The following is a 14,711-nucleotide window of genomic DNA, read 5'->3' as shown; positions in this document are numbered from 1 at the left end:
GTTTGTAGACAACATCACAACTTACATAGGTACAAGATGGGCCGTTGGGCCACTTCCTCTTATAGGGTACACCAAAACTTGCCCATCTCATTCAGTCAGCATTCTGCACACCAAGCGTTGGGGGAGAGGAAGCCGGACAAGCTGCCTTTTCTACGAACAATGTCGGACACGCCTAGCACTACCTCCTCCCCAGCCTCTTCACACCTCTACCCTGCACGAGATCCTCCTCAGCTCTATCCCCTCTATTCAGGACCTCCTCCTCAGTCTCATCATACCTCTATCCTCCAAAGTTACAGGCCTGCCAAGCTTTCAGTAGCAGAAAAGGAAAGCAGGAAGGCTATAATGCAAAAGTCTGGAGTTCCCACACAAGCATCATCTGCTCTTTGGGAGGATCTCAAGCCATAGCCCCAAAGGTGAAAAGAAATGGGCCTTATCTCGCACCCACTTAACAGGTGTTTACCGCACGCTTGCTTGCGGTCCGGCGGCGAGGGAAGAGCTGAGGAGACAAGGTGCAGCAGAATGGTAGTAGCAGCTCTCCTGGGACTCCCACTCCCCTGGAGGAAGTAAACAATGTCTTTAAAGCCCGCCTAGAAATACGAGGAGCGTTTGTTTGAAGCCCACGGCAGGGTCAATTTACCTAATCCCGTAATGTTAGAAGGCTAAAACTTAACCAGTCGGAAGTGACGTGCCAGCTAAGACCCGCAAGTCCGCCACGTAACTGGCCGCCGCCTCAGCTAGCCACCTTCTCCCTGGACTGGCCGGAGAAGAGGATAAGTGTAGCTCGAAGTCTGCAACCGCCCTTGCCCTGCCCCAGCGGCTCCCAGTCCCACCCGGGGCCAGTGAGCGTAGCCAGAGCCGGGACCTGCAGCCTGGGCGGGACTGCAGAGGTCCCTGGCACCCAACGGCGCCCTGCGGGCAATGGGGCTTCAGCGCTCAACCAGGCGCATGCGCGGCCCTCTTCTGAGGACTCCTCGGGTCACCTGAACGACCGCATTTCGGCCACCTGCCCCTCCGGGTCCCTTCTCGCTCTTGACTTCTCCAGCTGTTTCTTACCTCTGGCCCCCCTCCTACTTCTCTCGCAGGCACTGCTAGGCTTTCCAGGGNCCCCCCGCACGTAACCACAGCTGCCTCCGCCCGCCTCGGGCCCGGGCGGACGTTTTGCCGCCCCGGCGACGTCAGCGCGTCCGGCGTTGCTTGGCTACCCTGCCGTTCCCCCGTCCCGCTGCCGCTCGCCTCCCCGGGTGAAACTCTGACGCAGTCACCGCGGGCCTCGGCTGCGTCATAGCGGCGGGCATCCCACCTTCACGTCACACCTCCTCCTCACCTGGACACGCATTCCTCCCTCCCTGTCAACCACGACGTTTCCTCTCCCCCTCTCCAATCCCCCTACGCCAGATCTGGCGAGAGAAGATGGAGACGAGGGTGGGACTGAGTTGTGGACGGCGCTCAGGAGAGGGTCGCAAGGTGGGACCCCCGGACGGTGGTAGAAACAAAATGAGGACGTCCCTGAAGTTTGCTCTTCTACTGAGACACAAGGAATAGAGGGAAAGAAATTACCTACCTAGAGGCACCCGAGGCCTCACTATGGCTGTAACTCCAAGTCCTCTCCATGCATCCCTAACCTTTCCCCCATTTCTCTTTCACACCACTTCTTTGCCAGTCTAGATCCATCCTGGTCCCTAACTCTGCGTACACTTCAACTCACCCCAGGTGAGGAGACCACCTAATTTCTAGAAAAAAGGGACAGGTTCACTAGTCAAAGTTGGATTCTCTTCGATAAAGAAAAATCATCTGACTGAACTTCTCTCCTGGTTGAGGAAAGAATTTGGGTCCAAATAAATTAATCAGCTTCTACTCCAAATTGAACACTTTTCACGTATGCCAACAATATATACAATAATCATTGTTAACCTTACTCACCGCATGGACACTTCTTTCTTAGCACTTAGACCTACTAAATTTTCATTTCTTCTGCGGGCAGGGAGGGTGGATAGAGAAATCCAGTTTCATGGATAAAAGTGGTGATTTTCAAGGAAGGAGTGAGGGACCAACGTTCTGCTTTATAAATCTCTTTGATGCATTTCAAATATTTTGAGCCTTAACTTGAGAGAGCCTTTACTTGCCTTTTTCTCTAAATCCCGGCCACTCCAGAACCTACTAGTTGGAGGCACAGTACATTCAAGGAATTAGTTATCAGTACCTATTTCAAGACTCCAGTCACTACTGAATATTTAGAATACACTTGTCAGCCCTCTTTTCAAGAAGTATATACTAATATACTCTTTAGGTGTAGTTGCCACGTATTTATCACCTTTCAGCAGTTCTAAATGTCTAAGTGCATGCAAAGAAATGGAATGTTGGGTGAACATTTCAAGAAGAAGACACACTTCCCCTAGACTACTCTGAAAAAGGGAAGAATGATTTCAAGTTTCCTGAAAAGAAGAGGTCGTTATCCTTGCCTAACTTATTCCTTTTATTACCCTTGAAAGAGTGAGAATGGCAGAGAAGCCTATGCTCTAGGGGCTATTATAATAAAACTCTTCTGTAACATTAAACTTTAAAATATACCTAAGAAATCTTAATACTTTGACTTTTATGGCACTTTTCACTTTCCCAAGCTCCTTTCTCATCTGTTAGAAAAATATGTCTAGTAGGGATACAATGGTCTGGTTTTAAGATACATGTGGGCTGAGCCTGGATCAGGAGAAGTGTGCTGGGCCAGAGTTGAAAAAAGCCTCTATAAGAGAAAGCTGAGGTAAAAGACCAAAGGGATTGGTGGTTCAGTGTCAGTTTGCTGAACAGAAAAAAAAAATTAGATTGATGGCTGGGAGTCACAAGATTTGGAAATAGAGAAACAGAAAAGGTTTTATCTAGTGAAAGAGAAAATGTAAAATACCAAGATGGGGCTAACTGGAGTTAGAATGTATCATGAGAGTGAACGCCAGGCCAGGGATACAAAAAAATTAAACCTCCAACTAATATTTTTCTTTCTCTGCCCCCTTTTTATCCCTAAGTTAAATAATGGCAGAGACAAGTCTGTTAGAGGCTGGAGCCTCTGCAGCCTCCACAGCTGCAGCTCTGGAGAACTTACAGGTGGAGGCGAGTTGCTCTGTCTGCCTGGAGTACCTGAAGGAACCTGTCATCATTGAGTGTGGGCACAACTTCTGCAAAGCTTGCATCACCCGCTGGTGGGAGGACCTAGAGAGGGACTTCCCTTGTCCTGTTTGTCGAAAAACATCTCGCTACCGCAGTCTCCGGCCTAATCGACAGCTAGGCAGCATGGTGGAAATTGCCAAGCAGCTCCAGGCTGTCAAGCGGAAGATCCGAGATGAGAGCCTCTGCCCCCAGCACCATGAGGCCCTCAGCCTCTTCTGCTATGAGGACCAGGAGGCTGTATGTTTGATATGTGCAATTTCCCACACCCACCGGGCCCACACCGTCGTGCCACTGGATGATGCCACACAGGAGTACAAGGTGGGGAACCAGACACGTGATGCCAACATGGGGCATGAGAGAGGGGCACAGAAGATGGGAGACTCCCTGGGTAGAGGATCCTAAGTTCCCAACAGCAAGACTGTAACTGGTCTTTTACTCTCTAGTCCTCCCAGAGCTACAAACACAGAGGGCACACAGTACATCTGGTCAGTTATCCCCAAGCATGAGCAGTTTTTAGGAGTCCCTCAAAATTTCTTTCTCCTTGTCCTAACATCATTTGAGTCTTATGGGTGAACATTGATATGTATGGTCTTCTAATGTATTATATAAATGAACAAAACCTCTTGGAGATGATCAAATTTAGGAAAAACTGAAAAGTAGTCTGCTCCAAATGTTCCTTATTTTCCCATTGGTATTGGGAATAGATAACATCAGTTTACACTGATCCCCACTAGACTAAGATGTTTGCTTCTTCCCAGATAATTGGTAATGTGGCATCTGGTTTAATTACTGCTGGGACACAGGGTAAATGTTCAAGTAGTAGGAACTAAAGATTATAATACGTTGGCAATGTATCAAGTATTTTGCTTAATTATGTTAATAAAATCTTGGAAGCAAGATTTAAAGTAGTCTACAGTATAAGTAATAAGGACTTTTTTGCAAGTGGTTAGAGTTGAATGGGAGGACAAGTTTAAAGAAGGCTGTCAGAGTACAGAAAGTCACTTTGACCATAATAGACAGTCACTTAAGTAAGAAAATGACAAGATTAGGGAAGGACATGGAGTTGGTGACATCTGGACAACTGAGATTCAGTGAGAGGAAAGTTCTTGGTGAGCAAGGAAGATGATGGGAACAGGCTGGTGGCAGGAGGAGGGACTGAAAGTGGACACCCCAAATGACAGATAAAGAAGAGAGTGGGATCAAGAGGTGGTGAGATGGACAGGAAGCAAACATATGGTTTAAAACTAATGAGTTAACCTCTGAATGTAGGATATACCAGCCACTCCTAAATCCCACATCTCCCACTTCCCACCCTCAGGAAAAACTGCAGAAGTGCCTGGAGCCCCTGGAGCAGAAACTGCAGGAGATCACCCGCTGCAAGTCCTCTGAGGAGAAGAAGCCTGGAGAGCTCAAGGTAAAGGCAGGTGATTCCATTTGGGCTGCTTTGCAGACAACTAACCACACATTATTTAATCCGCCAGTTCTGATTCATTGGAAAAATGCTGTTCTCTCAAAAATGGTATTTTGTCGGGCTTCTTTGTCATTAAGCATTGTACTTAAATTATTTGTCATTAACTAAGTACTGAGGAAGAAGATGTAAGAGGTAAAGGAAGGATGGACAGGATATCTTACATCTGACAAGTTGAGGGAGTTCATTCCCATTGGTCTCCTTTTTTCTTGTAAAACAGGGAGAGAAGCAGGGAGAGAGCAGGGATAGGAGTTTCTTAGAGGGATTGAGGAGAGGAGAACTTGGAAGGTTCACTGGTGTAGAAAAAGAAGAGCTCCCAAAACTGCCCAATGACTTTAGGACTACATTCTCTTAAGTAATCTCAAATATGCTAGATGATGTTGGTTCATTCCTACACTGTTCTCCTCTCCACCCTACATCTATAGGATCCTATCTGTCCTTCAGGCAGGATAAAAGCTGCTTCCTATGCAGCCTTTCTTGACCCTTCAGAAATTGATTTTCTTAATTTTCATATAATTTTACTTCTCTTTTGTGCATTACCATATTTATAGCATGATATTTTGCTGTCTCATTTTATTGGACAGTGAACAATTCCTAATAGTGGCAGTAATAACTGTTCATTGAGTCCTATGTGTTAATTCATTGGATGTCCATGACATTCCAAACTTACAGGGTTATGTTAGGCTTTAGTGGGACCTAGATCATCTATCAGACAAAGGGAAGGAAGTCTTGAAGGTCATCTTTAGCAAGGGTGAACTTAGATCCTTTGTAAAGCGAGTATTATGACCCCTAGTTATCACAGGAGGAAACAACTTGGATAAGTACTAGTCCAAGATCACATAGCCAGTATGTGGCAAAATCAGGGATATTAGCTCTGCATGAATCTATAAATATGTATTAAATTTCCGGTATAGGCCAAATTATCAAAAACACAGTCCCTGTCCTGCTTAAGTTTACAGTCAAGTAAAGAAAACAGATAATGACATGGCACAAAAAGCACAGTTGCAAGTCATAAGAAGACAACATAGAAATTTGGCTTCATTAAAAGCTTCCAGAAGAAATCATGAGCTTTTGGAGTTGCGATTTAGGGATCACCAGAGATTAAACACAAGTTTGAAAATAGTAGAAATACTAATTTTTTTAACAATATCAACATTTTGACAGAAAGCAAGTATTATTATTACTAAGTATTACCTTAGTCCTTTATATATTTGAATAATTTAATTGCAAAGGTGAACTTTAAAAAAAAGTTCTTTGTTCTTTTGGAGGGCTCCTGAGAAACTTAAAATATGTGAAAACGAAGCTTATTCCCAGTCATTAACTTTCCTGTTCCTGTTGATCACCTTCTTAAAGGTAAAGGATAAAAAGGGGAATAAAGATTTTTTTTAAAAACTTCTAAATGCTTGAACAGAAATGTGGTATTAAAAAACACAGTGGTCTCTGAAACTACCACCAACATTCCTTTTGTTTGAATTCTCCAAAACCTGTCCCTCATCCCTACTTCCAGAATCAGACCCAATGCCCTTTTTAAAAGTAAATGATTTGTAATTAACCATGCTGAAGTGGAAATTATAGGTAAAATAACTTATCTACATAATTTTAAAAAGAGACTATTACGCCCAAACACACACACACACACACACACACACACCATAAAGGAAAGTGACTTATAATAAAATCTGGTATGTAAATATTTGGGCGTGGCTACCCTGAAAGACACCACAATGTAGTTTTATCCTGGCACCTATCTGTGACAGCATCAACAATGCAACAAATACAAATTCAGACTCAGACTCAGGTAATTGCATAGTAATGTTAACAAGCACCACAAGCAGCTTAGCTCTTGGTGACATAATTTTTTAAAATGATAACTTTTGATAAAGTTCTAAGAAAAACAAAATTCAGTCTTAGTTTTATTCAGCTGTTTCTGAAAAAAATCAGGTATATTAAAACTGGGTAAGAATTACTCTGTTTATGTATAAAATGGTATTTAAGTCCAGGCCTATGTTTTTGAATATCCAGCAGGTCATAGAAAATGGTACAGGGCTGTGCATGTTGCAGGGTCATCTCACACATTGGAGTGCTAACAGCCTTGCCAGAGTACCCCCAATTATGGCAAACAAAAAAGTGCCCCTTGTTTCTACAATATCCCTAGTGGGAAGTAACACCCTCATTAAGAACCACTGCCATAGAAATATAGAGTGGAATAAAAAGAGAAGAATGATGGGATTATATAAGAGAGACCACTTTGGCTTCCTATTAGACACAGTTATTAATCCTAAATTCTACGTATACATCACCTCTCAACATAGACACACAAGCAGACACACACATACACCCACAGGAAAAAAGGTTGTATTTTAAGGATTGCTAACCTTAGAAATAAAATTCAGTCATTTTACCAGCATAATTGAGTTTATTCAGGAATAGCAGAGAAACTGCAATTCAGGACAAGCAAGTTAAGGCAAAACCATAGGCAAGTCCGGAGAACAAAGGAGAGGACCACTCTTTTATATAGGAAAGGGAGGAATTGGGAGGGAAGTCCTTGGAGTAAACTGGGAGTTCAGAGTATAGTGACTTTTCATTGGCTAGGCTGTGACAGTCTATCATTGGCTGGGCCTGTTGCCTACAAAAAAACTTTTCCTCCTGCTGGTGTAGTAAGGGCGTATGGACTTAAAAGGTACATCTCTTCCTGTTGGGTCCACAATTGACCAGTGGTGGAGCATGAGAGCTCCCCCTCCTGGCATCCTGACCATTTTCGCCAGGCTTCCTTTTATTAATTTTCACAGAATAAATGTAAGAATATATTTTGTTCCAGTGTGCACCTGAGAAGGCAGCAGTAGAATGGGAAGCAGCAGCTCTAGAACTGGAGCTAGCCAGCCTCTGCTGAGAACTAGCTTGAAATCCAGAAACACCATGCTTGTAAGGCCCACCTAGCTTTGCAGCCCCTCTCTATTCACCCTCAGCCCTGCCTTTCAGCTTCTATCTGCATTTTACTTCCAGAGTCTCAGTCTCTGCTTCTCTCTTGCTTTCCTCTTGGGTTTTAGTCTCCCCGTCAGTCATATGACGCTTGGGAGAATACATCTGAGCAGATCACTTGTTGCACTGGAGGTAGAGAGGGAAGGATGTGCTTGCTGATAACCCTCAGAAAGTATTATGGCTGGTGTTTTAGTCCTATATTATCAAATTTCAGGAATGTTAGAGGTTTAAGTTTGTGTGGTAGCTGAGGGACAAACATCAAATTTCAACAGCTAATTCACTAGCAAACTTCTGGAACCTATTCCTGGGATGGGAACTGTCAGTTTCCTGAAGTGACTTGAACTATTTAACATGTTCTCCCCTGAAATCTATATACAATTGACTCTTGAACAACAAAGTTAAGGGTGTCAACCCCGGTGCAGTAAAAAATTGGCACATAACTTTCAACTCCCCAAAAACTTAACTCTTAATAGCTTACTGTTGACAAAGAAGCATTAGTGATGACATAAAAAGTGATTAACACCTATTTTACATGTTATTTGTAATACATATGATATTCTCACAATAAAGTGAGCTAGAGAAAAGAAATTATTGAGAAAATCATAAGAAAATACCTTTATGGTACTATACCATATTTATCGGGAAAAAAAATCTGTATAAGTGGACTCACATTTCAAACTTAGGTTGTTCAGCAGTGAACTGTATATTTGGTAACAACTCGTAACTAAAATCTTACTGATTATGATACTTTTCCAGTTGGTTCTCTGGTTTTTAGTGGGTAGATGTCTAACAATATATAAATGATGATCATCTGGTCTCCAACTTTCCAGTATTTATTACTGTCCTTTTTTTGTTAAATTTCATTAGCTAGAACTTTAGCATTGGGAATAGCAAATATATCTTGTATACATAATAATAGATGTCTCTATATTATTGAGTTCTTATATCTTGTAGTTTTTCACTAAACCATAGAAGTATAGCTTTTTTAGAAGTTCATTTAATGAAGACAATTAAAATTTTTTTCAAAAAATTTTTTAACATTTATTCTCATTTGAGAGAGAGCGAGCAAGCAGGGAAGGGACAGAGAGGGGGTACAGAATTCCAAGCAGGCTCTGTGTGCCAGCTTGGCCAGCACAGAGCCCTATGTGGGGCTCGAACTTATGAACCATGAGACCATGACCTGAGCTGAAGTCCAGAGTCAGACGCTTAACTGACTGAACCACCCAGGCACCCCCAAAATTAAAATATTTTTAAGAACTGATTTTTTTAATCTCCCCAGTAGTCTTCACTCCCAAGTCATTAGTAGGGATGACAATGGGAATGGAGCCGTTAGTTATAAAAGGAAATTTCAATGGAGAGAAACACTAGTGTCCTGTTAGACTATTTGGAATGACACTGGAAATCTGTTAATTCATACACATGGTGGGTAGGAAAAGACTCCCTTATGCCCCACTGGCCCTGTTAAATATAATGCTTTCCCTCTTTTCTCAGAGACTAGTGGAGTGTCGCCGACAGCAGATCTTAAAGGAATTTGAAGAGCTTCATAGGCGGCTGGATGAAGAACAGCAGATGTTGCTTTCACGCCTGGAGGAGGAGGAACAAGACATTCTACAGCGCCTCCGAGAAAATGCTGCTCACCTTGGAGACAAGCGCCGGGACCTGGCCCATTTGGCTGCTGAGGTGGAGGGCAAGTGCTTACAGTCGGGCTTCGAGATGCTTAAGGTTCGACCTTTGCCCCTGTATAGCCTCTCAGGTCAAGTGCAATATACCTTTGCACAGGCCATTCTGTCAACCTTGGATGCTTACCCTCCTACTCTGCTTCTCTAATCCAGTTCTTTCTTCCAGACATACTCAAAGGATCTCTTTCTACAGAAAGGCTTCTCTGATTTCTCCCATCCCCTTCTAATCATTTCTGTGTTCTTATGTCTTGTGAACAATATGTGCTTAATTTGTACCAAAGAAAAAAATTCACTCCTTTGAAAGGACGGAAATCTAGTCTGAATTAGTGAAAAAAACTATACATTAAAAATAATGTGAATGCAGTTGCCATTACTCTTAGGTCCTGGAACTTGATTTACCTAGTGCTTAAAAAAAAGAAAAAAAAAGAAAAAAACTAGTTTGAAGGACACTTGAAATTATGTATAAATAATATATTAACTTTGATATGTAAATAATGCCTCTGAAATGTTTGAAATAATTTGTTCTTTTAAGCAGATGAATGGTGTTAGCAAGGGTGTAGGAAGCATATCTCTTTTTAGAGATCAGATTACCAGCATTTGAATCAGTGAGGCTTCATTGTACATTTATCTACATGTTATGTATTACTTGGTACTTATTCTTGTGTCCTTTCATGTATGTGTGTTCTGCCTTCCACATTAAACTGGAAAATCCTTGGGGGGCAGAGATTTGTCTTCTTTGTCTTCTGGACCCCAAGTATTCACAAATCAGGATTGGCACACAATTATTAATGTTTATTAACCAGTACTAGATGGGGATAACAACAACAGGAAAGTGTGATTCATTCCTATGCCACCAGTCTGTTCTGATCCTCAAGGAGACACATGTGTGGTTTGTACTTGGGGGACAGAGTATAGAGCAGACACAATCCCTATCCCTTGCATTGAGCTCCCAGTGTCTGTGAGGAGCAAGACAAATACACGAAACCATTTGGAAGTGATATAAATTACCAAGCTTATTGCTATCCAAAAGTTGAAAACAGAGATCAGGTTGGGAAAGATGTACTCCAATCCCTCTGGTGCTCTTCCCCTTGCATTGTGACCCTCAGTTTGCCCTATTCCTATTTTATAGATCTAGAACTTTGGGGAAGAGGGGGAACCTTTTGCCTTTAGGACCCTTGACTACCAGGACCAATATTGCTTTCTTTTCTCCTTCCCTCTAGGATGTCAAAAGTACCCTGGAAAAGTAAGTGATTCTTGCATCTCTTTGAGTGAGTTAGGTCTTGGCTTAGAAACCAGGGGTATAGTAAGGAGTTAGGGGAGAAGGATGGGAAAGTCACACAGTGTCTGGGTAGGATGTGGGAGAAGGTTCACTGCATCCATGAAGCCTGTTACAGAGCAAATCATTGGGAGTAAGGGTACATTACCATTTCCCCATTGAACATCAGGACTAACTTGGTAAAGAAGAAACCAAGGTAATGTAGAACCAGAATCTACCTGTGCCCATGGGTGGAAATGTGTCCAAACAAGACAGACAAGGGAAAGGGTTTGGGAGAGTGGGAAGGGTGATTACCCATTTGCATGAAATATAGCAATACTCCCAGAGAGTTGAGACTCATTCTTAAAATAAGACTGTCCAGGGGACCCTATGGCTCTCCATAGATTGGCAAAAGAAACCAATAAGTGAGTACTTGTCTTCAGGGAGGAGGGAGAAAATGGGAGGATGGAGAATTTTAGTTTCTCCCTAAAGATGACAATATCTGCATACTCACTCAGCTGGAGCTTCCCCTGACCCTGCCCTTTCTTCCCCTATCTCCCTATCCCTCCTAGATGTGAGAAGGTGAAGACCATGGAGGTGACTTCAGTGTCCATAGAGCTGGAAAAGAACTTCAGCAATTTCCCCCGACAGTACTTTGCCTTAAGGAAAATCCTTAAACAGCTAATTGGTGAGTTGTTCCCAAAAATAAACTAGCAGAGGAATTCAGCAGAGAAGAAAGTCTTTAAAGTCCCACTTTATCTGGGCTTCAATTGTACCATCTGTCACTTTGTGCCCATGGCCACACCCACCCCTTTACCTGGCTTTAGTCTCACTGTGAGTGACAGAGCTTAGGTGTCATCTACTCTTAGGCCCACACCTTTCTAAATAGGGATCCAGAGAAGTTAAATAATATGCCTAAACTTGTCCCTTTTTGAGAATGAGAGGGAGTATCAGAGAAATAATTAATCAGAGAAATATTTACTCAGAGAAAATAGTCACAAACCAGGACTGTTCAAGGAAACCAGATACATGGTCACTCTATCCCTGGACCATACTGCTGTCTTGCTGTATATCCGTCTTAACATTTTCTGTCCTTTCTGGCCCCTGGACTGTGACTTGTGCTTCATCACACAGTGATATGATATCAGAGGGGGATGAAGAAGGGATAAGGCAGGAGCATAAACCATCAGCCCTTGCAGAATTGAGGTTATTATCTGTTTACTTTAGGGCCAGGGTGAGAAGAGAAGCCATTGTTCCCTCCTCTCCCTTAGGTGACAGTGTGGATTGAGAAAGTTAATCAAACCATGATGTTCTGGGGACCTTTAAGGAAACAAGTTCTGTAAAGGCAGGCTGGAAGAGTAAGGCAGGGGCATTTAGCTATTCCCATCCTCATCTAGCTCCCCACTCTGGCTTCTCCCGCCAGCGGATGTGACCCTGGACCCAGAGACTGCTCACCCTAACCTAGTCCTGTCGGAAGATCGTAAGAGCGTCAAGTTTGTGGAGACAAGACTCCGGGATCTCCCTGACACACCACGGCGATTCACCTTCTACCCTTGTGTCCTGGCTACTGAGGGCTTCACCTCAGGCCGACACTACTGGGAGGTGGAGGTGGGTGATAAGACCCACTGGGCAGTGGGCGTGTGCCGGGACTCTGTGAGCCGAAAGGGCGAGTTGACTCCACTCCCTGAGACTGGCTACTGGCGGGTGCGGCTATGGAATGGGGACAAATATGCAGCCACCACCACGCCTTTTACCCCTTTGCACATCAAGGTGAAACCCAAACGGGTAGGCATATTCCTAGATTATGAGGCCGGCACACTGTCTTTTTACAATGTCACAGACCGCTCTCATATCTACACCTTTACTGATACTTTTACTGAGAAACTTTGGCCCCTCTTCTATCCAGGCATCCGTGCTGGTCGGAAGAATGCTGCACCACTTACAATCAGGCCCCCAACAGATTGGGAGTGACAAGTAGGGATGTGGGAATAATTGGGGTGAGTCAGGGTCAAGAGCTATGGGCCTTCCTTCCTGTGACCTGCTGGAACGTCTTCATGTCTGCCTGGTTCCAGTCCTGCACTGTTTAGGAGAAGCACCTTGGTTTCTAGAATGGTTTATATGGAGGAGTAGGTAGGACTGGTCTGGGATGAGCGCACAGCTGTCTCTCTCCTAACGGTCAGGGTGGGGAGCTAGTTCCCAGGGGTTGTCTCCCCTTGAAGTCCATCAGGTTTTCTATTGCACATGGATAAGTTAGGAAGGAAGGAGAGGCTTTTCCAGTAACAAAAAGTCTGTGAGAGGGTCTGACTTGCTCAAAACCAGAAGAGGAAACAGAAACCCCTGTACATTCTTTTAAGGGGTTCTTATTTGTTGAGAAAGATCAGAGGGGTCTGTGTACCTCTAGACTAAAATAAAGATGAATGATAGTTGCTCTCGTGGGTTTAGAAGTTAAGGAGGTGTTTTGTTTTTTTGTTTTTTGTTTTGTTTTGTTTTGTTTTTTGAGGGCAGAGATTGGGCATCAGGACGATTAGAAAGAAAGTTGGGAAAGGGGCTAAAGGAACAGATTCCTAACAGGGTTTCTTTGGTCTTCCATTCCCAGAGTAAGTTGCCATTATGAGTAGGATTGACCAGAGGTAGGAATGTGGGGAGGAGAGGGTGAGAAGAAAGGAGAGGAGAACCCAAGTCCCTGCCTCAGGCTTCAGCAAAGCTGGCTTATTGCGTCTCTCCCTAGAGTTGGTTGTCTCCAAGAATAGGTCAGTCACCTTTCTCCTGCAGAGGTGAGGTGCCAGAGATCCCTCAAGACACATCTACCCTTTCACTGCTTTCCCAAGGGAACCTGGAAAGGACAGTCAGGTATTAGAGGAAAGAGAAAGGTATTTCTATCCAAAGCCCTGGCCTTAAAGAATGTTACTAAGTAGCTGCTCCCAAGTTGTCAGCCTTGTTACTTGGCTAAGGTGTCTAAGCCAAAAAGGGAGAAGGAAAATGGAGTCTTCCTCACCCTGAAGACAGGGTAGAAGACAGGGTATGTAGAGCGAAGGGTCACTTAGGCACCTTCCTTTAGCCTATGTTCATATGGCCTGGAACTAGTGTTCACAAGAGCCAGTCTTTTGCTTATTTGTTGCCATCCTTCACCTTTTGCCATTTCCCCTATCAGAGAATGTAAATCATTTTAACATTAGGCCAAAATAAACAACTTGTAGGGTACATATGTTGTCAAAAAAGGTTAAAGTGATGCATGCAAACCAAACTAAAATGATTTGGAATATCTGCTACTTGGGTGATCAGGGATTCACAGAAGATTGGGACAAGAAACTGCAGTTTATTGAGGGTGTTTCACTTCCTCCTACCACCTCAACAGGACTTTGTCCAGACTCTCCTCTTACCTTTGTGCCTTGACTGTGGTTCTTTGTGGCAAGATGCTTTGGTTGGTAAAACATAATATGGAACAAAGGATCCACTGAAGTGATCTCTGTGTTGTGTGGTAATTTGACGATGGCCTTGTGTTGATATGTAAGAATCACTGATGTTAAAAGTGCATGTTCTTGGGGTTACCCTCAGTGATTGATCGAAGTGTGGGATGGGCCTGGGCCTCTACATTTTAAACATACTCCTCATTTGAATTTAGGGACCCTTGTGAAATTAATCCCAGAGGAGGTTTGGGCCATTTCTTCTGAGCTGAAGTTCTGGTTCACTGCCTGGCCTGATGGGGTTTGAGAAGGGAGAGAGGCCTCATTCTCTCCTGACTTAATGCTGCCCTCTGCCTGTCTCAGGGTTCATTCATCTTATGCCCTTCCCCACATTCCTCTACTTTTGACCTCAGGAAATGGTGGTCATTAACTCTGAGACAAAGATAAGCACAGGATGTCAAACAGAACAAACAGGAGACTGAGGTCAGATTAAGGGATATGAAATATATGCCTTGGGTAGGGGTCTGGGGGAGGGGAGAGTTTTGGAGACAGGAGATGATGTCAAAAGTTTCTGCGCTCCAGTACCTAAGACTGGGAGTTAGCTAGGATCACCTACCATGTGTCTAGCACTGTATGACAGGAAGTGTTTTTGGGGTAAGTGGAAAATAATGGGAATAAGCTGTGCTTCCCTCCCTCCACCACCCTCAGGATCCTTTCCAATTCACTGGTACCAGTGCTTTTTTTGAATCTATAACTTCTGTTTCTTCGGT

At 43.7% G+C, this 14,711-nt stretch overlaps 1 protein-coding gene and 1 long non-coding RNA gene across 35 annotated transcripts in view; one reads left to right on the top strand and one right to left on the bottom strand.

Moving 5' to 3' along the window:
- LOC144224133 (uncharacterized) overlaps positions 1–1,112 on the bottom strand; it is a 32,435-nt gene extending 31,323 nt beyond the window's left edge. For 13 of the 33 annotated variants that reach the window (XR_013332920.1, XR_013332936.1, XR_013332919.1 and 10 more), the window contains exons 1-2: positions 1,054–1,112; positions 442–554 (exon numbers count right to left, since the gene is read on the bottom strand). This is a non-coding gene — a long non-coding RNA (uncharacterized LOC144224133). Of the gene's footprint in view, positions 1–25; positions 382–441; positions 555–637; positions 879–1,053 lie in introns of those variants that run through there. The other 20 variants (XR_013332923.1, XR_013332943.1, XR_013332925.1 and 17 more) reach the window with 6 other exon arrangements.
- On the top strand, positions 1,109–14,000 carry TRIM39 (tripartite motif containing 39). Of its 2 annotated transcripts, none has more exons than XM_077754989.1 (7): positions 1,109–1,464; positions 3,015–3,474; positions 4,475–4,570; positions 9,095–9,325; positions 10,503–10,525; positions 11,110–11,225; positions 11,961–14,000. In XM_077754989.1, exons 2-7 carry the CDS (start codon positions 3,022–3,024, stop codon positions 12,506–12,508), a joined length of 1,467 nt encoding a protein of 488 aa, XP_077611115.1. In that variant the 5' UTR covers positions 1,109–1,464; positions 3,015–3,021; the 3' UTR covers positions 12,509–14,000. The 2 variants fall into 2 exon arrangements, with proteins under 2 accessions (XP_077611115.1, XP_077611114.1); XM_077754988.1 differs by having other exon boundaries at positions 1,109–1,710.
- Positions 14,001–14,711: the final 711 nt, after the last annotated feature.

The sequence above is a fragment of the Crocuta crocuta genome, unplaced genomic scaffold (genome assembly GCF_008692635.1).
Source record: "Crocuta crocuta isolate KB4526 unplaced genomic scaffold, BGI_CrCroc_1.0 scaffold242, whole genome shotgun sequence".
Classification (NCBI taxonomy): domain Eukaryota; kingdom Metazoa; phylum Chordata; class Mammalia; order Carnivora; family Hyaenidae; genus Crocuta; species Crocuta crocuta.
This window is presented reverse-complemented; position numbering and strand designations above follow the sequence as displayed.

Excerpts from the sequence above, each read along its gene's own strand:
- TRIM39 (XM_077754989.1), top strand. The coding sequence starts at position 3,022 with ATGGCAGAGACAAGTCTGTTAGAGGCTGGAGCCTCTGCAGCCTCCACA. Across the intron at positions 9,326-10,502 it reads CGGGCTTCGAGATGCTTAAG|GATGTCAAAAGTACCCTGGA; the intron begins GTTCGACCTTTG and ends CCTTCCCTCTAG. Across the intron at positions 10,526-11,109 it reads GTCAAAAGTACCCTGGAAAA|ATGTGAGAAGGTGAAGACCA; the intron begins GTAAGTGATTCT and ends TATCCCTCCTAG.